Below are 24,093 nucleotides of genomic sequence, written 5' to 3' on the forward strand. Positions count from 1 at the left end.
AGATGGATATTGATACGTGTGAGAGGGGTATAGATACGTGTGAGATGGATATTGATAAGTGTGAGATGGATATAGATACGTGTGAGATAGATATAGATACGTGTGAGATGGATATAGATTCATGTGAGATGGATATAGATACGTGTGAGATGGATATAGATACGTGTGAGATGGATATAGCTACGTGTGAGATGGATATAGATACGTGTGAGATGGATATAGATACATGTCAGATGGATATTGCTAAGTGTGAGGTGTATATAGATACGTGTGAGATGGATATAGTTACGTGTGAGATGGATATAGATACATGTGAGATGGATATAGATACGTGTGAGATGGATATTCATACGTGTGAGATTGATAGGTACTTGTGAGATGGATATTGATAAGTGTGAGGTGGATATAGATACCTGTGAGATGGATATAGATACGTGTGAGATGGATATAGATACGTGTGAGATGGATATTGATCAGTGTGAGTTGGATATAGATACCTGTGAGATGGATATAGGTGTGATTTGGATATACATACGTGTGAGATGGATATAGATACATGTGAGATGGATACTGATACGTGCGAGATGTATGTAGATACGTGTGAGATGGATTTAAATACGTGTCAGATGGATATATATGCGTGTGAGATGGATATAGGTACGTGCGAGATGTATGTAGATATGTGTGAGATGGATATAGATACGTGTGAGATGGATATAGATACGTGAGAGATGGATATAGATACGTGAGAGATGGATATAGATACGTGTGAGATGGATGTAGATACATGTGAGATGGATACAGATACATGTCAGATGAATATTGATAAGTGTGAGGTGGATATAGATATGTGTGGGATGGATATAGATACGTGTGAGATGGATATAGATACGTGTGAGATGGATATAGATACGTGTGAGGTGATATAGATACGTGTGAGATGGATATAAATACGTGTGAGATGGATATAGATACGTGAGAGATGGATATAGATACGTGTGAGATGGATGTAGATACATGTGAGATGGATACAGATACATGTCAGATGAATATTGATAAGTGTGAGGTGGATATAGATATGTGTGGGATGGATATAGATACGTGTGAGATGGATATAGATACGTGTGAGATGGATATAGATACGTGTGAGGTGATATTGATACATGTGAGATGGATATAGATATGTGTGAGATGGATATAGATACGTGTGAGATGGTTATAGATAAGTGTGGGGTGGATATAGATACGTGTGAGATCGATATAGATACGTGTGAGGTGGATATTGATAAGTGAATGGGGGATATTCGTAAGTGTGAGGGGGATATAGATACGTGTGAGATGGATATAGATACATGTGAGGTGGATATTGATACATGTGAGATGGATATAGGTTCGTGTGAGATGGATATAGATACGTGTGAGATGGATGAAGATACGTGTGAGATGGATATAGATACATGTGAGATGGATATAGATACGTGTGAGATGGATATAGATACTTGTGAGATGGATATCGATACGTGTGAGGGTGATATTGATACGTTTCAGGTGGATATAGATTTGTGTGAGATGGATATAGATACGTGTGAGATGGATATTGATATGTGTGAGTGGGATATAGAAACATGTGAGATGGATATTGATAATTGTGAAGTGGATATAGATAGGTGTGAGATGGATATAGATACGTGTGAGATGGATATAGAATGTGCGAGATGGATATAGATACGTGTGAGATGGATATAGATACATGTGAGATGGATATTGATACGTTTGAGATGGATTTAAATACGTGTGAGATGGATATAGGTACGTGTGAGATGGATCTAGGTACGTGCGATATGTATGTAGATACGTGTGAGATGGATATAGATACGTTTGAGATGGATATAGATACGTGTGAGATGGATATAAATACGTGTGAGATGGGTATAGATGCATGTGTTGTGGATATAGATACGTGTGTGATTCATATAAATACGTGTGAGATGGATATAGATACATGTGAGATGGATATTGATATGTGTGAGATGGATATAGATACGTGTGAGATGGATATAGTTACGTGTGGGATGGATATAGGTATGTGTGAGATGGATATAGATACATGAGAGATGGATATAGATACGTGTGAGATGGATGTAGATATGTGTGAGATGGATACAGATACATGTCAGATGGATATTGATAAGTGTGAGGTGGATATAGATACGTGTGGGATGGATATAGATACGTGTGAGATGGATATATATATGTGTCAGATGGATATTGATAAGTGTGAGGTGGATATAGATACGTGTGAGATGGATATAGATACGTGTGAGATGTATATAGATACGTGTGAGATGGATATAGATACGTGTGAGGTGATATTGATACATGTAAGATGGATATTGATATGTGTGAGGTGGATATAGATACGTGTGAGATTGATATAGATACGTGTGAGATGGATATTGATATGTGTGAGTGGGATATAGATACATGAGTGGTGGATATTGATAAGTGTGAGGTGGATATAGATATGTGTGAGATGGATATAGATACGTGTGAGATGGATATAGATACGTGTGAGATGGATATAGATACATGTGAGATGGATATAGATACGTGTGAGATGGATATTGATATGTGTGAGGTGGATATAGATACTTGTGAGATAGATATTGATAAGTGTGAGATGGATATAGATACGTGTGAGATGGATATAAATACGTGTGAGATGGATTTAAATACGTGTGAGATGGATATAGGTACGTCTGAGATGGATCTAAGTACGTGAGATATGTATGTAGATACGTGTGAGATGGATATAGGTACGTTCCAGATGTATGTAGATACGTGTGAGATGGATATAGATACGTGTGAGATGGATATAAATACGTGTGAGATGGATATAGATACGTGTGAGATGGATATTGATACGTGTGAGGTGGATATAGATACTTGTGAGATGGATATTGATAAGTGTGAGATGGATATAGATACATGTGAGATGGATATAAATACGTGTGAGATGGATATAGATACGTGGGAGATGGATATTGATAAGTGTGAGATGGATATAGATACGTGTGAGATAGATATAGATACGTGTGAGATGGATATAGACACGTGTGAGATGGATATTGATAAGTGTGAGATGGATATAGATTCATGTGAGATGGATATTGATACGTGTGAGAGGGATATCGATACGTGTGAGATGGATATTGATAAGTGTGAGATGGATATAGATACGTGTGAGATGGATATAGATACGTGTGAGATAGATATAGATACGTGTGAGATGGATATAAATACGTGTGAGATAGATATAAATACATGTGAGATGGGTATAGATACGTGTGAGATGGATATTGATACGTGTGAGGTGGAAATTGATACGTGTGAGATGGATATAGATACGTGTGAGATGGATATAGATACGTGTGAGATGGATATAGATACGTGTGAGATGGATATAGATACGTGTGAGATGGATATAGATACGTGTGAGATAGATGTAGATACGTGTGAGATGGATACAGATACATGTCAGATGAATATTGATAAATGTGTGGTGGATATAGATACGTGTGGGATGGATATAGATACGTGTGAGATGGATATAGATACGTGTGAGATGGATATAGATACGTGTGAGGTGATATTGATACGTGTGAGATGGATATAAATACGTGTGAGATGGATATAGATACATGAGAGATGGATATAGATACGTGTGAGATGGATGTAGATACATGTGAGATGGATACAGATACATGTCAGATGAATATTGATAAGTGTGAGGTGGATATAGATATGTGTGGGATGGATATAGATACGTGTGAGATGGATATAGATACGTGTGAGATGGATATTGATACGTGTGAGATGGATTTAAATACGTCTGAGATGGATATAGGTACGTGTGAGATGGATCTAGTTACGTGCGATATGTATGTAGATACGTGTGAGATGGATATAGATACGTGTGAGGTGGATATAGATACGTGTGAGATGGATATAGATACGTGAGAGCTGGATATACATACGTTTGAGATGGATATAGATACGTGTGAGATGGATATACATACGTGTGAGATTGATCCAGATACGTGTGAGATGGATATTGATAAGTGTGAGGTGGATATAGATACCTGTGAGATGGATATAGATACGTGTGAGATGGATATAGATACGTGTGAGATGGATATTGATCAGTGTGAGTTGGATATAGATACCTGTGAGATGGATAGAGATACGTGTGAGATGGATATACATACGTGTGAGATGGATATAGATACATGTGAGATGGATACTGATACGTACGAGATGTATGTAGATACGTGTGAGATGGATTTAAATACGTGTGAGATGGATATATATACGTGTGAGATGGATATAGGTACGTGCGAGATGTATGTAGATATGTGTGAGATGGATATAGATACGTGTGAGATGGATATAAATACGTGTGAGATGGATATAGATACGTGTGAGATGGACATAGATACGTGTGAGATGGATATAAATACGTGTGAGATGGATATAGATACGTGTGAGATGGATATAAATACGTGTGAGATGGATATAGATACGTGTGAGATGGATATAGATACGTGTGAGGTGGATATAGATACGTGTGAGATGGATATAAATACGTGTGAGATGGATATAGATACGTGTGAGATGGATATTGATCTGTGTGAGATGGATATAGATACGTGTGAGTGGGAGATAGATACGTGTGAGATGATTATAGATACGTGTGAGATGGATATAAATGCGTGTGAGATGGATATTGATATGTGTGAGATGGATATAGATACTTGTGAGATGGATATAGATACGTGTGAGATGGATATAGATACGTGTGAGATGGATATAGATACGTGTGAGATGGATATTGATACGTGTGAGATGGATATAGATACATGTGAGATGGATATAGATACGTGTGAGGTGGATATTGGTCCATGTGAGATGGATATTGATTAGTGTCAGATGGATATAGATACGTGTGAGATGGATAGAGATACGTGTGAAATTGATATAAATACGTGTGAGATGGATCTAGATACGCGTGAGATGGATATAGATACGTGTGAGATCGATATAGATACGTGTGAGATGGATATAGATACGTGTGAGATGGATATAGATACGTGTGAGATGGATATATATACGTGTGAGATGGATATAGATACGTGTGAGATGGATATTGATCTGTGTGAGATGGATATAGATACGTGTGAGTGGGAGATAGATACGTGTGAGATGATTATAGATACGTGTGAGATGGATATAAATGCGTGTGAGATGGATATTGATATGTGTGAGATGGATATAGATACTTGTGAGATGGATATAGATACGTGTGAGATAGATATAGATACGTGTGAGATGGATATAGATACGTGTGAGATGGATATTGATACGTGTGAGATGGATATAGATACATGTGAGATGGATATAGATACGTGTGAGGTGGATATTGGTCCATGTGAGATGGATATTGATTAGTGTCTGATGGATATAGATACGTGTGAGATGGATAGAGATACGTGTGAAATTGATATAAATACGTGTGAGATGGATCTAGATACGCGTGAGATGGATATAGATACGTGTGAGATCGATATAGATACGTGTGAGATGGATATAGATACGTGTGAGATGGATATAGATACGTGTGAGATGGATATAGATACGTGTGAGATGGATATATATATGTGTGAGATGGATATAGATACGTGTGAGATGGATATAGATACGTGTGAGATGGATATAGATACCCATGTTTGGTTGACAGGCAATCTCCATCCTTTGTGGCTTCCAATTGTTTAGGATTTAAATCCCCAAAGCCTCAGTTAAAATGTCAGTTTTTGCCCTGATCCTCAGTGTACGCACATTCCTGGCCAGGGGAATGCAATAAGTTTATTTCGGTAGACCCAATCACGTCATGGACTCTTAGCTCATGTCATAGCCGAGCCTGGCTAAAGCAGCTTGCCGAACAGCCAGATGTTTGGTGGAGGGGAAAGCAGGGTAAACTACACGTCTCCCCGGAGCGTAGGCCACGAGCAACTGAGGCTCGGCTGAATGAGGGTATCTGGAGGAAATCTGAGTCTTGATATACGAGTTAAACTTTGCAGTGCAGAAATATTATGTTTATTGATTTAAGGAGTGTAATTTTGGTTTCAGATATCAACTGAGAACAATTGATTATTAACTGGAACACATTAATAATGAGTCATTATCAGTTAATACTACACAAGAGCTGATATTCTCTATAATATACATAGGGGTTGATATTCCCTATAATGTACACTGGAGCCGATATTCTCTGTAATATACATAGGGGTTGGTATTCCCTACAATGTACACAGGAGCTGATATTCTCTATAATGTACATAGGGATTAACATTCTCTATAAAGTACACAGGAGTTATTACTCCCTATAATGTAGATAGGGATTGATAATATTTATTATGTAGAGGGGATGATTTTCCCTCTAACATATATAGGGGCTGATAGTCCTTTTACAATATGGCGGAGCTGCAATTGTCAAATAATGATGGCGCGGCACGGTGGCACAGTGGTTAGCACTGCTGCCTCACAGTGCCAGGGACGCAGGTTCAATTCCGGCCTCGGGTGACTGTGTGGAGTTTGCACTGTCCAGTTTCCTCCGGATGCTCTGTTTTGCTCCCACAGTCTGAAGATGTGGAAGTTAGGAGGATTGGCCATGCTAAATTGCCCCTTGATGTGCAGGTTAGGCTCTGTGATTACAGGGATAGGGCGGGGGGGGGGGGGGGGGGGGGGGGAGGAGTGTAAATGGGTAGCTCATCCAAAAGGGCCGGTGCCGTCTCAATGGGCTGAGTGGCCTCCTTCTGCACTGTTCTGCACTGTAGGCATTCTATGAATATACACAGGGTCTACAATTCTTTATAATATATACTAGGGTTGCGATCCTCTACTCTGTGAATGCTTCATGTTAATGTGGCAATGGCCGGGCTGGTTAATTGCTGGAGGCTGGTGCAGATCTACTGCCTTCAGCGGAGAGTGTGCTGGGTCTGTGGTTGGGAGCGGCTATGGTATCGCCTCACATGTGTCTGTTGTCATGGTTTCGCTGTTTGCTCTTAACTTGAGCAAACAGAATATCTGGGAATTATTCACTGAGCAAACTTTTATTTGGTTATATTTCTTTCTAAGGTAATAAATAAAGTAATCGAGAAATGGAGAGAGAGAAAGAGACAGATAGAAAGGAACAGAAAATTAGGGAAAGAGAGAGGGAGAGAGAAAAAGTGCGAGAAAGAGAGGCGTAGACAGCGAGGGGAGGAAAGAGGGAAAGAGAAACAACGAGGGAAATAGAGAGAGAGAAATACATTGAGGGAAAGAGCGAGGAGAGAGGTGATGAGGGAAAAGGAAAGAGATACAGTGAGAGAGAGAAAGAGAGAGAAGAGACGGTGAGTGAAATATTGGACAGTGAGATGAGAGGGAAAAGAGAGAAGAGAGAGACTGAGAAGGAAAGAAAGAGGCAGACAACGAGAAAAAGAGGAATACAGAGACAGATAATGAGGGAGCAAAAGGAAAGGAGAGACAGCACAGTAACACAGCGGTTAGCACTGCTGCCTCACAGTTCCAGGGTCCCGGGTTCAATTCCGGCCTCGGGTGACTGTCTGAATGGAGTTTGCACTTTCTCCCCGTGTCTGCGTGGGTTTCCTCCGGATGCTCCGGTTTCCTGCCACAGTCCAAAGATGTGCAGGTTAGGTGGGTTGGCCACGTTAAATTGACCCTAGGAGTTCAAAAGGTCAGGTGGGTTTACTGGGTTACGGGGATAGAATGGAGGTGTGGGCTTACGTAGCGTGCTCTTTCCAAGGGTTGGAGCAGACTTGATGGGCCGAGTGGCCTCCTTCTGCACTGTAGAGCTTCTATGATTCTATGAAACAAAAGAGAGATAGAGAAGGAAATTAAAAGGGGGAGAGATAAACAAGGTGAGTTGAAAGGCACAAGAGAGAGATACAAAGATAATGAGAGGAAGGTAAGGGATGCAGTGATAGAGTGACATAGAGGGACATAGATAAGCTGCAGAGCTGGGCTGAGAGGTGGCAAATGGAATTTAATGCAGAAAAGTGTGAGGTGATTCATTTTGGAAGGAGAAACAGGAAGACAGAGTACTGGGCTAATGGTAAGATTCTGATGCCGGCGTTGGACTGGGGTGAGCACAGTAAGAAGTCTTACAACACCAGGTCCAACAGGTTTGTTTCAAACACTAGCTTTCGGAGCACTGCTCCTTCCTCAGGTGAATGAAGAGGTATGTTCCAGAAACATATATATAGACAAATTCAAAGATGCAAGACAATGCTTGGAATGCGAGCATTAGCAGGTAATTAAGTCTTTACAGATCCAGAGATGGGGTAACCCCAGGTTAAAGAGGTGTGAATTGTGTCAAGCCAGGACAGTTGGTAGGATTTTGCAGGCCAGATGGTGGGGGATGAATGTAATGCGACATGAATCCCAGGTCCCGATTGAGGCCGCACTCATGTGTGCGGAACTTGGCTCATGTGTGGAGTATGCATGCAGTTCTGGTCGCCGCATTATAGGAAGGATGTGGAAGCATTGGAAAGGGTGCAGAGGAGATTTATCAGAATGTTGCCTGGTATGGAGGGAAGATCTTATGAGGAAAGGCTGAGGGACTTGAGGCTGTTTTCGTTAGAGAGAAGAAGGTTAAGAGGTGACTTAATTGAGGCATACAAGGTGATCAGAGGATTAGATAGAATGGACAGTGAGAGCCTTTTTCCTCGGATGGTGATGGCTAGCACGAGGGGACATAGCTTAAATTGAGGGGAGATAGATATAGGACATGTCAGAGGTAGGTTCTTTACTCAGAGAGTAGTAAGGGCGTGGAATGCCCTGCCTGCAACAGTAGTGGACTCGCCAACACTAAGGGCATTCAAATGGTCATTGGATAGACATATGGATGATAAGGGAATAGTGTAGATGGGCTTTAGAGTGGTTTCACAGGTCGGCGCAACATTGAGGGCCGAAGGGCCTGTACTGCACTGTAATGTTCTATGTTAGAGTGTAATTTACCGAGGTGCTGAAAGAAAGGGAGAGACAGCGAGGGGACAGAAAGTGTTTTTCCCTCATGGACCGAGTGTTCAATTCTGGTCGCCACACTACCAGAAAGATGTGGAGGCTTTAGAGAGGGTGCAGAAGAGATTTACCAGAATGTTGCCTGGTATGGAGGGCATTAGCTATGAGGAGCGGTTGTATAAACTCGGTTTGTTCTCACTGGAACGAAGGAGGTTGCGGGGCGACCTGATAGAGATCTACAAAATTATGAGGGGTGTAGACAGAGTGGATAGTCAGAGGCTTTTTCCCAGGTTAGAGGGGTCAATTGCTAGGGGGTATAGGTTTAAGCTGCGAGGGGCAAGGTTTAGAGTAGATGTACGAGGCAGGTTTTTTACACAATGGGTAATGGGTGCCTGGAACTCGCTACCGGAGGAGGTGGTGGAAGCAGGGACGATAGTGACATTTAAGGGGCGTCTTGACAAATACATGAATAGGATGGGAATAGAGGGATACGGACCCAGGAAGTGTAGAAGATTTTAGTTTAGACAGACAGCATGGTCGGCACAGGCTTGGAGGGCTGAAGGGCCTGTTTCTGTGCTGTACTTTTCTTTGTTCTTTGTTCTTTGACTGTTGTCGCTACCTTTGATGGACTACCTCTCACAAACTCTTCCATTGTATTTGGTTGGGTTCTTTCAATCTTTCCTATTTTACAAAAATCTTTGAAGGCGGCAGAGCAAGTTGAGAAGACTGTTAAACCGATACACAGGATCCAGGGCCTTATGAATAGAGTAAGAAGTCTTACAACACCAGATTAAAGTCCAACAGGTTTGTTTCGATGTCACTAGCTTTCGGAGCGCCTCAGGTGAATGAAGAGGTATGAGGAAGGAGCAGCGCTCCGAAAGCGAGTGACATCGAAACAAACCTGTTGGAATTTAGCCTGGTGTTGTAAGACTTCTTACTGTGCTCACCCCAGTCCAACGCCGACATCTCCACCTTATGGATAGAGGCATAGAGTACACAACTAAATCTTTATCAGCCAATGGTTCTGCCTCAGCTGGAGTAACGTGTCCAATTCTGGGCATTACACTTTAGGCAGGATGTTAAGGCCTCGAAGAGAGTGCGGAGATGATTCACTCGGATGATCGCAGGGACGAGGAACTTCAGTTATGTGGAGAGATTTGAGAAGCTGGGATCGTTCTCCTCAGAGCAAGTACATTAAGGTGAATTTTGTTAGAGGTGTTCCAAGTCATGAAGGCTTTTGATCGAATAAATAAGGAGAATAGTATTGGCAAGCAGAGGACAAGGGGTTACAATAGATTGGCAAAGGAATCAGAAGAGGGTGGAAGGAGTTGTGATTTGGAGTGGGTGCCTGAAAAGATGGTGGAAACAGATTCAATAGTAACGTTCAAATGGGATTGGATAGATATTTCAGAGAGGGAACATTTGCAGGGGGATGGGGAAATGGTGTGCGAGTCGCATCAATTGGATTATTTCTTCCAAGAGCTAGCACAGGTACAATGGATTGAATGGCCTCCTTCTGTGGTGTAAGATTCCACGTTGTCTTCACGTTGTGTATTTTGCCTATCTCTGTTTCTCTCTTTCAGTCTCTTAGGTTCTCCTGCAGTTTTGTTCCGGTACATTCACATCCCTTCTTCCCTCTTTCCGTATCTATCCCTCCTATCTCTTATTTAGTTTGTCTGAATCTTCTTAAGCATTTCTGTGCCTCTTGCCTTTCTCAAGTTGAAGCAGGATCTCTTTTCTACAAATGCCTCAAGCGCGAACTATTTTTTCTTTCGGATGCAAAATTAAAACTGAGGAATGACTGATATCTTTCTCCCCTAACGGGTTTTGGCATGCTCTTTTCCAGATCATTCCATGGCGGCAAAGACTGGAGGGTGTTTCCCTGGAAACGCCAGTGTGCTGATGGAAAACGGGAGGCGGAAGAGGGTGTCCGACCTGCAGCCTGGAGACCGGATACAAACGGTGGATAACGGCGGCGACATTATTTTCAGCAGCTTCATGACCTTCCTGGATCTGGACCCCAGTGCGGTCAAGATATTCCACCTGCTCGAGACCCAGAGTCCTCCTCGGAGGCTCCTCCTGACCGCCGCCCACTTGGTGTTTGTGGCGGACAACTTCACGTCGGACTTGGGGAAGTTCAGACCGACCTTTGCCAGCAACGTGAGGGTGGGACAGTACGTGTATGTGGTGAACAATTCAAGCCAGCAGCCCGCTCGAGTGACTGGAGTTTCGCTGCAGACAGCCATGGGCGCCTATGCCCCCTTGACCCAGCATGGCACCCTAGTCGTGAATGGCGTGCTGGCCTCTTGCTTCGCGGCGATCGATGGGCACGGGTTGGCACAGCTGGCCCTCGCCCCGTTGCGCCTCTGCTACCGACTCCTGTCAACATTCGGCGGGTGTCCATCCCGCCAGGAGGGCGTGCACTGGTACTCCCGGCTCCTGTGCCGACTGGGCAGGGTGCTCCTCAGTGCCGAGTATTTTCACCCGTGGGGCGTGGCACAGGGCTGAGGCGGGCAGGGACTGAGTCTTTACTGGGAGCGACTCGGGCGCGCATGGAGGTCCAGGCTTGTCCCCTCCCCCCCCCCCCCCCCACCCCCCCCCCCCTGCCCCCATCACCCCACTCCTGCTGCAGAGGGGTGGGACTGGGCCAATCACACAGGTGCGAGGTTGGATTTCCTCTGCTTCTACAGGCCCAAGGACTTAAATCAGCAAAGGATGAGCGATGAGGATCTGAGATGCCCCCTCTCTGCGGAGTCAAACACAGAGTTTGTTGGTCATCGGTTAAAACAGGAGGATGTGCACCTGCTCAAAGTTGGAATTTGCATAAACAGGGACAAAAGCAGAAACCCCAGTCTTGCTGATCTCACCTCTGACTAAATTACACTGGATCCTCCTTTGCATTGCAACTAGAGGAATCAAAACCTAAATGTCATCTATAAGTGACATGGCGTTAGAAATAGTGGGAGATAATTGGACAAAGATGTGCAGACAGAATCTCAGACTCCATTTTAAAGTCATGCATTCTGACTATGCAACATATATATATATATATTTTTCGTATTTCTGTTACAAATTGCTACGTTCCCATTTAGAATGAGAACTGTCTATGTAAACATGTCATGCTGCAATTGCATCCCCTGGCCAGTTGGGGTGCTGGAGGCAGTTTTGCTTAATATATGTGGACCTAGGAATTTATAATGGAATAGAATGCACGCAGATGTAAGATTATTAATATAATAGATGTATGTATATCAGAAGGTAACTGTTGTCGCAAGGAGGAGGCTATAACAGGGTCATCGAGTCCAAACTGGATAGGGGTTCATAGTTGAGTCCTCGTGTTTACTTTGCTGCTGAATCAATTTCATTTAAATCTTCCAAACCGACATCTCCTCATCGTCAAACATTGAACTAAACGTGGAGGACATCACAACTAGATCATAACTCTCGATGCGCCCTTGGCTAAAGCTTCACTTGATTGCCTCTAGTAGGGCTCCCCCCAACCCAATCCCTTCACCATTAATAAATCAAAGTGTTCAGAAGACAATTAAAATAAACACAATTTTTCTTTTGAAGTGCCACTATGATTGTTTTCACTCGGTTTCTCTTTGCTCGTGGCAGTGCCCAGGAGGCGGGTCAATTCTACGGGGCCCCCGGGATAATCTTGAAAATGTTGGCCATGCCGACTTACAACTGACGGTCGGAATTTGCAAAGTGAGGTTTCAAGCAAGAGAAAAGGTCCCATCTCAGCCGCTTCCTGGCGCAGACCATACATGGTTATCGGAATGATAAATCTGCCTCAGCCCACCGAGGGTATACGTTCCCCTGTGAATCAAACATGTGTGTTTGAGGGGCTCACATGCTTTCTGAATGGTTATTGATGCAGTTCCATTTTGAATATCAATTGCACACCCCCCCCCCCCCCCCGCCCCCGGTTGAGCTACCTCTCGGTGGCCTGCTTCTCCCCACGTCGACCAAGGGGGGGGATTGTACCTTCTCCGCCCAATTCTCCCTCCATGTTTCGGAATTGGAAAAACCCGGAAGGGAAAGAGTAGTGGTTGGCCCCTTTGGGGTTCGACACTGCAATGGGGTATTTAGCCAGGGCCGGGCTTTCGAAAGGTTGTTCGAAATACGGAGCAAATTTGACAAGCACCCTGGGTCCATATCACCTTAAACCCGCCCTCTCCACCACCCTCGGAAGCCACTTCGAAACTCTGTAACCTTGCCGACCACCACCCACCCCCAACCCCCCAAGCTCTCGATCATGCACATTGCTTGTCAGTGGGCCTCGGAGTGTTTACTACTTTCATTCGAGGCGTCAGGGGTACACGATCAGGCCTTACTCAAAATGAAAGGTGTCACTCCCTTCAGGGTTTTACCAACCATCCTCGGGAAATATTGGTCAGGCTGGGAAATCCATAGTCTCCTGGAAATTCAACCACTTTAACAGCGGTCAGAGCAAATTTGCTTCTTCAGATAGATGTTCTTCCCAATGTGAATGTTCTGGGTGTGACCCTTTATATCAGATTCCCTGCACCCCGCAGTGAGGGGCTGGTTTAGCACAGTGGGCTAAATAGCTGGCTTGCCATGCCAAACAGTGCCAGCAGCACGGGTTCAATTCCGCCTCTCGGAGTACCGGCCTCCCCGAACAGGCGCCGGAATGTGGCGACTAGGGGCTTTTCACAGCAACTTCATTGAAGCCTACTCGTGACAATAAGTGATTATTATTATTATTTGCTTTCGACTGTGGTGGCCGAGTGGCATTATCACTGGACCAATAATCCAGAGAGCCAGGGTAATGTTCTGGGGACCGGGGTTCGAATCCCAACACGGCAGATAGTGAAATTTGACTTGGGAGTTAAAAATCTAACAATGACCATGAATCCATTGTCAATTGTCGTAAAAACCCACCTCGTTCATTAATGCCCTTCATGGGAAGGAAATCCGCCGCCCTTAACCCAGTCACGTGACTCCGGAGCCACAGCAAAGTGGTTCATTCGTAAAATGCCTTCTGAAATGGTCCAGCAAGCCATTCAGCTCAAGGGCAATTAGGGATGGGCAATAAATGCTGGCCCAGCCCAGCGACGCCTACGCCGCATGAATGAATTTTTTTAAACCTTCTAAGTATTTTCCCAGCGGTATTCATTTATTTGCCCTCATAAGTACTTAAGTGCCGCTCCACTTTCTCCACACACATGCATGTGACAATCTCAATTACTTCAATCAAGTCAGAATATGTCTCCCTGGGCCTGGTAGATTGCATTGATTCCAACACTGTACAGAATCCTTACAAAGAAGGGTTTTGCAAGCCTAATTGCCATTCAGATAGCTACCTGCACCCTTAGCTCAGTGATGGTGCTCTCAGTCCGGAGTTGCAAGTTCAATGCCCACTCCTTGGCGTAATCTAGGCTGACACTTCAGGGCCCTGCTGAGGGGGTGCTACCATGCCGATGGGGTTGTCTTTTGACCAAAGTGTTTAGCCGAGGCCCGTGCAGCTTGCCTACTTGGGTAGATGTAAAGGTTCTTATTGACACTGTTGAAATACAAAAAGGCAGCACGGTGGCGCAGTGGGTTAGCCCTGCTGCCTCACGGCGCCGAGGTCCCAGGTTCGACCGCGGCTCTGGGTCACTGTCCGTGTAGGGTTTGCACATTCTCCCCGTGTTTGCGTGGATTTCGCCCCCACGACAAAAAAATGAATTGGGTACTCGAAATTTATTTTTAATAAAGAAAGCAATACAAATGACCAAAAGAGTTCCAGTGTGCTGCTCAACTTGCATCGCTCAATTTGTCATCTGCCGGCCTTGCTGTCCACATGTTGCCAGCTGTCTCCGCTTTAGCAACAATGGCAAGTGCATCAAAACCTAAAGCGTCGCTTTCTCAGTGCTTGGGAGTGGCCCGAAAGTAGCAACATAAATGCAGATTGATGTTGTTTTGAGATGCAGGGGGCATCTCCTGATGCCGGGGGTCTCAAATCTCAGAGTAAAGGGCTGGTTGGGACTGAGATGAGGCAAAATCTTTTCACTCAAAGAATTATGAATCTTTGCAATCCTCGACACTGGAGAACTGCAGACGCTAAGTCGTTGGGAACATCCAAGTCAGAGGGTGAGATGTTTTTGGACACGAAGGGAACCATGTGGAGTTGAGGTAGATGAGCAGCCATCTTACTGGATTTCAAGGCAGGCTCGAGGGGCCGAAAGGCCTACTCCTGCTCTTATTTCTTATTCTTAAATTAAGCTTCAGGATAAACTTGCTAGATTTTGTGTTGATTTCTCCTTCTGTGATGGGTGGCGCAGTAGATAGCCAGTAGGCTTATGATGTCACAGGAGGAACAGCCACAGCATGGCTGCCTCCAACCAGTAGGGGACAGAACAATAGGAGGTAAAGGGTTGACATCGGAAAGAGGACAGGTATCTTTCTTTGTGACGTTGAGGATGTAGGGACAAATGAGTGGAAGCTTTGTTCTTTACATTGCAGGAGGCACTTCAAAATGGGAATGCCACCATTTTGTTTCCTTGCTCATTATTGGGCCGTACGAGACATTTCCCCCTCTTCCCTCACTTCTCCCCTCCGTCTGCTGGTGCCATTCTGAGTCAGCCACGGGAAGCAGAGCTCTGGTGGCATTCAAAGGAGGACGCGTCCTCCCACCTCTTTTCGTTCCCCCTCCCCACAAAGATCTCTCTGGTCCAGTTACAGTCGCTTCCAAGCGCAGACTTGACATGTGTGGCTGAGCGCGGGACTGATCATGGGCCTGAGCGCATGGTTGAACATGGGACTGCACATGTTCCTGAACACGGGGCTGAACACGAGGCTGAACGCAAGACAGAACGTGGGGTTGAACGCGTGATTAAATGCAGGACTAAGCATGTGACTAAACACATGGTAAATGTAGGACTAAGCACGTGACTAAAGCAGGGACAGCAAAGCGCATGCCTGAGAAATGCCTTATAGAAATTAAATCTATATAATGAGTCTCTATTTACTGATCCATTCTTCCCCATGCTAAAGCTGGTCTATTCATCCCCAAAGACTTGTTGATTTTATTTGATATTTGAAAGAATATATATTTCCCTCAATTGCAATGGTTGGATTTGGTGTGTGAATTTGCACACCAGCCCTTGTGTGTTACTCATAAGATTTATTTTTGTACCTGTGAATTGTAATATAGAATTGTAAAAGTTGGCTGTCGATATGAATTTTATTATATTATATATAGAACTACTATCAATCTGTAAAGTTTTAATTTAAAAGATTTTCAAGAACAAAGATATTTTTATCCTGCAATGTTATTCTGGAATCTCCTGTGACTTATCCTAACCTTCCCAATGTACTTTGGTTCTTCTATTTAATGAATTAAAACTATTAACTAATCAGTGACAAGACTGGTCTTGTGCTCTTCAGTTTAAAATGGTTCCAAAAGGAAGAGTTGAATGATGTGGGGGGGGGGGGGGGGGGGGGTGGATAGTGGGAGTGGGGGAGGGGGCATTCGATTCATCCTTCACGCAGTGATGCCCCTGAGTAACTCCGGGACTGCTGCTTCCGCTACCCTACGCACCAGGACCATCCCAGGTACCGGCCGACCTGTGTGAAGGAAAACCTCCCGATCACAGCCCTTACATAATCTTCGGCACAGAAGTAGGCCATTCGGGAATACTGTATTCAGTTCTGGTCACCCTGTTTTGGAAAGGATATTATTAAACTGGAAAGAATGCAGAAGAGATTTACTAGGATGCTACCGGGACTTGATGGTCTGAGTTACAAGGAGAGGCTGGAAAGGCTGGGACTTTTTTCCCTGGAGCGTAGGAGGCTTAGGGGTGATCTTATAGAGGTCTATAAAATAATGAGGAGCATAGATAAGGTAGATAGTCAACATCTTTTCCCAAAGGCAGGGGAGTCTAAAACTAGAGGGCATAGGTTTAAGGTGAGAGGGGGGAGATACAAAAGGGTCCAGAGGGGGAATTTTTTCACACAGAGGATGGTGAGTGTCTGGAACGAGCTGCCAGAGGCAGTAGTAGAGGCGGGTACAATTTTGTCTTTTAAAAAGCATTTAGATAGTTATGTGGGTAAGATGGGTAGAGAGGGATATGGGTCAAATGAGGGCAATGGGACTAGCTTAGCGGTTAAAACCTGGGCGGCATGGACAAGTTGGGCCGAAGGGCCTGTTTCCATGCTGTAAACCTCTACGAGTCTATTCAGCCCTGGAGTGTTCAATGGCTCATTGTTCTGGGTTTGACTATGGGTGCCTGGTGACTGATCTATGCTGAGTGTGGTGGATTTGTTAAGCCTGGTGTGCTGACTCGTAGGGGCGTGGAGCAGACATTTCAAAGCACTGTGAATAAAACCTATGAGACACAGAGAAACTAGTGTCATCTCTGCAGAGACATGAGATATAAAATATATAACAGGCTGAGTTGGCCCATGGGGTATTTATACCATGTGTGAGCCTTCACCTACCCTATTTCATGCCGCCCTATCGGTTTATCCTGTTATTCCTCTTTCCCTCATGTAGTCATCTAACATTCTGCTGAATGCATTGCCACCGGCCTGGACTACTCCCTGTGTAGTAAATTTCACATTTTAACTATTGTCTGGATAAAGAGGTTGCTCCCGAGTATCACATCGGAAAGGAGTTGTACGCAGGAGGAGGAGGAGGGGGGGGGGGGGGAAGGGGGGAGTGGTGGAAGAATGGGTCCTGATCACAATGGGCAGCACGGTAGCAAATGGGTGGCAAGGTAGCACAGTGGTTAGCACCGTTGCTTCACAGCTCCAGGGTCCCAGGTTCGATTCCCAGCTTGAGTCACTATGCGGAGTCTGCACGTTCTCCCCGTGCCTGCGTGGGTTTCCTCCGGGTGCTCCGGTTTCCTCCCACAGTCCAAAGATGTGCAGGTTAGGTGGATTGGGTATGCTAAATTGCCCTTAGTGTCAAAACAAAACCGGCGAGGTGGGGTTACTGGGGATAGGGTGGAAATGTGGGCTTAAGTAGGGGGTACTTTCCAAGGGCCGGTGCAGACTCGATGGGCCGAATGGCCTCCTTCTGCACTGTAAGTTCTATGAATTCTGATGCAGCCTCTTCAATAACCTGTGTGGATGACATTTGACCATCAAAGTCAAAACAGCCCTCTTTCTTTCCCCAATCCTGGCAATGTTTCTAACTATTGAACAAAAGCATTGAGAGAAAATGACTTTTTTTCCCCTCTCTGGGAGCAGTGTTCAGGAGATTAATCTTCACTTCGGGGGAAACCCAGTCTGGTCCTGGAAAGTTGGCAACCACCTCTCCCCCAGCGAGGTTGCCAACTCAGGTTAGCCATATTCCTGGGGACTATATCACATGGCCCCCTTGCCCCCAACTTCCCCACGCGGTCAAACACCACCTCATATTTTTGAAACTAATATGCAAACGTGTGCAGAGACAATGAAAATGAAAAATAAAAGTTTGTTTTAATGGCCTTATGATTTTTCTCCCGGGGTTTCGCCCCCGACAGCATTAAGCTTCAATCCCTGCAGACACCAGGACAATCCTGGGGGTGTTGGCAACCCCGATTTCCCCTCCACTTGCGACAAACTCGGGAGTTGGCAGTAAGTCCCTTGTTTCCTCTCCCTCCGCCATGGGCTCTTGCACTGGTTCTGAACTGGGGCACAGATTGCAGAAAGGGAAGAACTTAATGCACAGATACTTATGCAGGGCGGAGGGCAACTGATAAACATCGGTTAAGTCTTTCGGTGGGTGACGGTGATGACCTTCCAGCCCAGATTGGAAACCAGGAAAGTGTGCCACCAGCCCCCGCTCCTCCGATGTCCCTGAAATTAAACACGCAGAACACATTTTCACCTAATTGAGCTTCCAATTATCGTCAACATTCCAACAAGGTCTGTCTGTATTTACGCAGCATCTAGACTATACACAGACAATAAATTTATTCCGACAAGATTAAATTCCTGCTATTCTGAGCCTATGAAGTCCCGAAATGTTTTTCTTCATCCCCCAAGCCGATGGAACTGAATTTCCCGAGAAACCCCTGTCCTCAACACAACTGCTGCCTTGAGGGTGAATGGGAGAAACCAGTCCTCTGGGGGCTAAAAATGGGTAGTGGTAACTAAACAAGTGAAAATTAAACTGAGTCCAACGAGATTCAGCAGAGTGAGAATCATTGAAATGAAAATGAAAATCGTTTATTGTCACAAGTAGGCTTCAAATGAAGTTACTGCGAAAAGCCCCTAGTCGCCACATTCCGGCGCCTGTTCGGGGAGGCTGGTATGGGAATTCAACCGTGCTGCTGGCCTGCCTTGGTCTGCTTTATAAGCCAGCTCTTTAGCCCTGTGCTAACCAGCCCCTAAGGGTCCAACTGAGGGTCCAATTGAACATACTGGTGAAAAAATGGGCGTTTATGGAGGATCAGAGAGAGGTTTAGGGGGTCTTCGAATAGATACCATTTGAGACAAGCGGACAGGTACAATTAGTGGGTGGCACGGTAGCACAGTGGTTAGCACTGTTGCTTCACAGCGCCAGGGTCCCAGGTTCGATTCCCGGCTTGGGTCACTGTCTGTGCGGAGTCTGCACGTTCTCCCCGTGTCTGCGTGGGTTTCCTCCGGGTGCTCCGGTTTCCTCCCACAAGTCCCCGAAAGACGTGCTTGTTAGGTGAATTGGACATTCTGAATTCTCCTTCTGTGTGCCCGAACAGGCGCCGGAGTGTGGCGACGAGGGGCTTTTCACAGTGACTTCATTGCAGTGTTAATGTAAGCCTGAGTTGAGAAATTAGTCCCACTCCCGCTGCCCTTTCTCAAGTCCTGTAGATTTCCCATTCAAATATTTATTCAATTCTGAAAGTTACTCTTGACCCTAATTCCACCATCATTTCAGGCAGCGCATTCCAGATCATAGCATGCTGTGTAAAATATAATCGCCAGCCCACCACTGATTCGTCTGTCAATTAACTTAAATCTGTGTTCCTGATCCTATTTAGAAAGGAGAGTAGATAGAAAACTGGGCCTTCCAGATCAGTCAGCCTGACGTCGGTAGTGGGGAACATGCTGGAGTCCATTATAAAAGATTTAATAGCAGGGTTGGACAGAGTCAGCATGCATTTACGAAAGGGAAACCATCCAGTGGAATTCTTCAACTGTGTACAGTTTTTGTCTCCTTATCTGAGGAAGGATGTTTGTGCTACAGAAGATGAAGGTTTACCAGACTGATTCCTGGGATGGCGGGGCTGACGTGGGACTTGGTCATGATTGTATTCGCTGGAGTTCCGAAGAGTGGAGGAGGATCTCAAAGAAACCTCTGAAATTCCAGAAGGATGAGACAGGGTAGATGCAATAAGGATGCTCCCGATGGCGGAGGAGTCCAGAACCAGGGGTCAGAGTTTAAGGATACGTAGGACTGAGATGAGGAGAAATTTCTTAACTCCGAGAGTGGTCAGCCTGTGAACCACGGAATGTAGTCGAGGCTAAAACGTTATGGGCGCAATTCACCTCAAAAATGACTAGGGTGCGACTCAGATACCCTGTTATGCCTGCCGCGGACCCGCCCCATGCCACCTTGCCGCCCCTGTGCCAACCGTGCTGCCTCCTCTGTGCAACCGCGCTGCGAAAATGGGCTATTCGCAGAAACTTCATTGAAGCCTACTCGTGACAATAAGCTATTATTATTATCCTCAGAATTCGTAATGAATGGCAGAGAAGGCTTGAAGGGCCGAATGGCCAACTCCTGTCTTCTATGTTTCTATCCTCCCGCCTTTGGAAACAGTTTCTCTTCGTCATCTCTTATCAAAACCCCTTCATAATATTGAACACATCTATTGACTCTCTCCTTAACCGCCTCTGCTCCAAGGAGAACAATCCCAGCTTCTCTGCTTCCTCTGCGTGTGACTGAAGTCACTGGTCATTGGATGGATAACAAGTGAAAACTTTGAGGGAACATTCAATAAACTCATAACGTTCCTGCAGCTGCGTACTGTTAAGCACATTTCCAGTCACTTTATAAGTCTTCCAAAGGCACCCATTCAAAAGAAAAGTTTTGAAATGTATTGTGACACTGAATCCAGCTCATGTTTCTGTCCTGGCTAATGTATGGGATTGGCTGGTTTTAGCAGTGGCATTGGTACGAACGCTACAACTGAACTCAGCAAACCTTGGCTCGGAAGGAAATTCAAAGTCGAAGGCACAAAAGAACAGGAGGAAGCCATTCAGCCCCTCTCCAGCCTGTCCCGCCGTAGAGTTGCGCCGTGGCTGATCTGTATCCGAGCTCCATTCTCCCACTTCGATTCCGCAATTCTTCATACCTGAACCCTGCAGACTGGGCAATTGCGCATCAGTCACGCATAAAGCTTGAGCGTGTGACTTGTAGCTAAGTTGGTTTCTGACATTCGGGGGAACCTCCAACTATTCATGGAGCCAGAATGGGGGGCGGGAGGGGGGGGGGGGCATTTGGCCCGTCAGCTCTGTGCTGGATCTCTGCAGGGCAATTCAGTCATTTGACGCCTAGAAATATCGCTGCGGGAAAAGGCCATTCGGCCTTTTGCGTCAATAGTCCAATTCAACCCCTGCCTCAACAGCTTTCTGTGGGGAGTGGGAGGGCAGGGCAGGATTCTTGATTCCTACTCCCCTTTGTGTGAATCTGTGCTTCCTGGCGTCACCCTTGCCCGGCCTGGCTCTTAGGTTCTGCCCCCTGGTTCTGCAGACCACCCCCCCCCCCCCCCCCCCACCAGAGGAGATAGTTTCCCTTTATCACTCCATTAATCATCCTGATTATCTCCAACATCACCCCAAAAACATACCTATCAAGTCCTTTCTTCCTGGCGACCATCTTGCTGGCGAGTGCATGTGGCTGGCCATCAGGCAAGAATGAAATTAGGTATTGTTGCTCCTTCCCTATCCCTGTGGGGGATGCATTCTGTCCTCATGGCCAGCACCCCTTCCACAAACATCCACTCCCTCCACCTCCACCACCGACGAACAATGGCAGCCATGTGCGCCATCTGCAAGATGCACTGCAACAACTCGCCAAGGCTCCTTTGGCACCGACCTGCAAGTTCCCCTTCAAGTCACTCACCACCCTGAGTTGGAAATATATTGGCTAGTTAATATATTGGCTAGTTATTCGCTAGTTAAAATCCTGGAACTCCCTCAGATGGAGCAATGTTGCCTTTTTTTTAGGCGGTATTTTGGTGCAATAATGGCGGGATGTCCCAGCCCACCAGCCGCCGGAATCGCCGGGTCCACTCGAAGGTCAACAAACCTTTGGCTGGGCTGCTGAATCTCCGGCGACGGGTCCCGCCACGACCCAGGCCAGAAAACCCCGGCCAATGTTTCTGCTTCTGTGCATTTTGAGTCTTGCTTGCAAAGCCTCTCAATAATTTTTTCTAAATTCTAAATTCTAAGGTGGGAGAGTAGAGGCGGAGATGGAAGAATCTCCTGCGTATTGAGGCGCGAGGTGGAGCTGCAGACCTCCACCTTAGCAGAAATGCCCCCAGGCAATCAGCAGAGAGAGGGCCAGAACATCCACCCCCACGCCCGTCTGCAGCCCCGGCGCATCCAACACCCCAATGGGCGGCAGGGTAGCACAGTGGTTAGCACTGTTGCTTCACAGCGCCAGGGTCCCAAGTTCGATTCCCGGCTTGGGTCACTGTCTGTGCGGAGTCTGCATGTTCTCCCCCGTGTCTGCGTGGGTTTCCTCCGGGTGCTCCGGTTTCCTCCCACAAGTCCCGAAAGACGTGCTGTCAGGTGAATTGGACATTCTGAATTCTCCCTCCGTGTACCCGAACAGGCTCCGGAATGTGGCGTCTAGGGGATTTCCACAGTAACGTCATTGCAGCGTTAATGTAAGTCTACTTGTGACAATAAAGATTATTTTTTTTAAATGTTTTAAATCGGCGACACGGTGCTTTGTGGGATATTTCTGTGCGCAAATTGGCTGCTGCATTGTAACAGTGACTACACTTCAAAGGCATTTCATTTGCTGTAAAACATTTGGCGCCTCCTGGGTCATGAAAGGTGCTATATAAATGCAAGTTCTTTTTTCATGACTTTTGCTACATCAATGCATTTGCCCTTGCATTTCCAATCCTCCACAATCCCTCTTTGCTTCCAAACAAACATGTGAATCATGAATGCTCTCCTTTTCCAGTCCCCCCCCTTGGCTGTTGCTTCCTTTGACCCACCCCCATCCCAGATGCATCACTATTTCATGGTGAATTCACTCATTATGAGTAAGGGAAAGACTTCCCCTGCACTCGCCATGTGAGGATTAACTTTTAACTTTCAAAAAGATGTATCCAACACTGATTAGTGCCCGGAGTGACTCAACCACAGGTCAGTCCAGGTACTGGGGCCTGATAAAGATCGGAGCCGCCCCTGTTTACACTGGAGTCTGACAGTGAGATGGTGCCAGTGAGAGATTAGAGACCAGCATTGCACGTAACACTTTAAAACTAGCTGAGGCCAGCGGGGCAACCTCTTAACACCTGCCTCCGAGCTGACCTCCCCTGCGACGCAGAACAGTCCGGTTCACAGGCACAAAACTGCGGCATCCCATTTCCTGGTGCAAAGCACAATCGACACTGCATTCCTCTGCTGTGCTCGGCCAGCTACGGGTTTAAGGCTGTCGAGACTGTGAATTTTTCCCATCCCTAATTACCCTTGAGGAGGGGGCAATGGGTCGTCTTCCTGAACCGTCGCAGTCTTATGGGATGAAGTTACTGCCACAATGGGTAGGGAGATGATCCTTTCACGGATAGAATAGTATCATTCTTTCTTGGATTCTGGGCATCACTGGCAAGTCTGTGACCCGTCCCGGATACACCTGACGGGTTGGCCAGGTCACTTCCGATAGCAGGCCACGATGGTGTGGGACTAGAGTCACCTATAAGCTAGGTCAGGTAAGGACAGCAGATTTTATTAAAATTCCAAGAGAGGATCTAACCACCGCCCCTTGACATTCAATGACATTCCCATCACTGAATTCCCCCACAATCAACATGCTGGGGGGTTACCATTGATCAGAAACTGAACTGGACTAGTCACATT

At 45.7% G+C, this 24,093-nt stretch overlaps 2 protein-coding genes across 4 annotated transcripts in view; one reads left to right on the forward strand and one right to left on the reverse strand.

Annotated features, from left to right (window-relative positions):
• Nucleotides 1-11,658, forward strand: part of LOC140386733 (indian hedgehog protein-like) — a 135,276-nt gene extending 123,618 nt beyond the window's left edge. The window contains exon 3 of the mRNA XM_072469364.1: nucleotides 10,925-11,658. Within this exon, the coding sequence (XP_072325465.1) occupies nucleotides 10,925-11,586 (662 nt within the window). The 3' untranslated portion in view covers nucleotides 11,587-11,658. The remainder of the gene's footprint in view (nucleotides 1-10,924) is intronic.
• A 6,829-nt stretch (nucleotides 11,659-18,487) lies between these two features.
• Nucleotides 18,488-24,093, reverse strand: part of slc23a3 (solute carrier family 23 member 3) — a 98,202-nt gene continuing 92,596 nt past the window's right edge. For all 3 annotated transcript variants that reach the window (XM_072469402.1, XM_072469393.1, XM_072469385.1), the window contains one exon: nucleotides 18,488-18,870. In XM_072469402.1, coding sequence (XP_072325503.1) covers nucleotides 18,557-18,870 — 314 coding nt within the window. In that variant the 3' untranslated portion in view covers nucleotides 18,488-18,556. The remainder of the gene's footprint in view (nucleotides 18,871-24,093) is intronic.

Source organism: Scyliorhinus torazame, chromosome 2 (genome assembly GCF_047496885.1).
Source record: "Scyliorhinus torazame isolate Kashiwa2021f chromosome 2, sScyTor2.1, whole genome shotgun sequence".
Taxonomy (NCBI): Eukaryota; Metazoa; Chordata; class Chondrichthyes; order Carcharhiniformes; family Scyliorhinidae; genus Scyliorhinus; species Scyliorhinus torazame.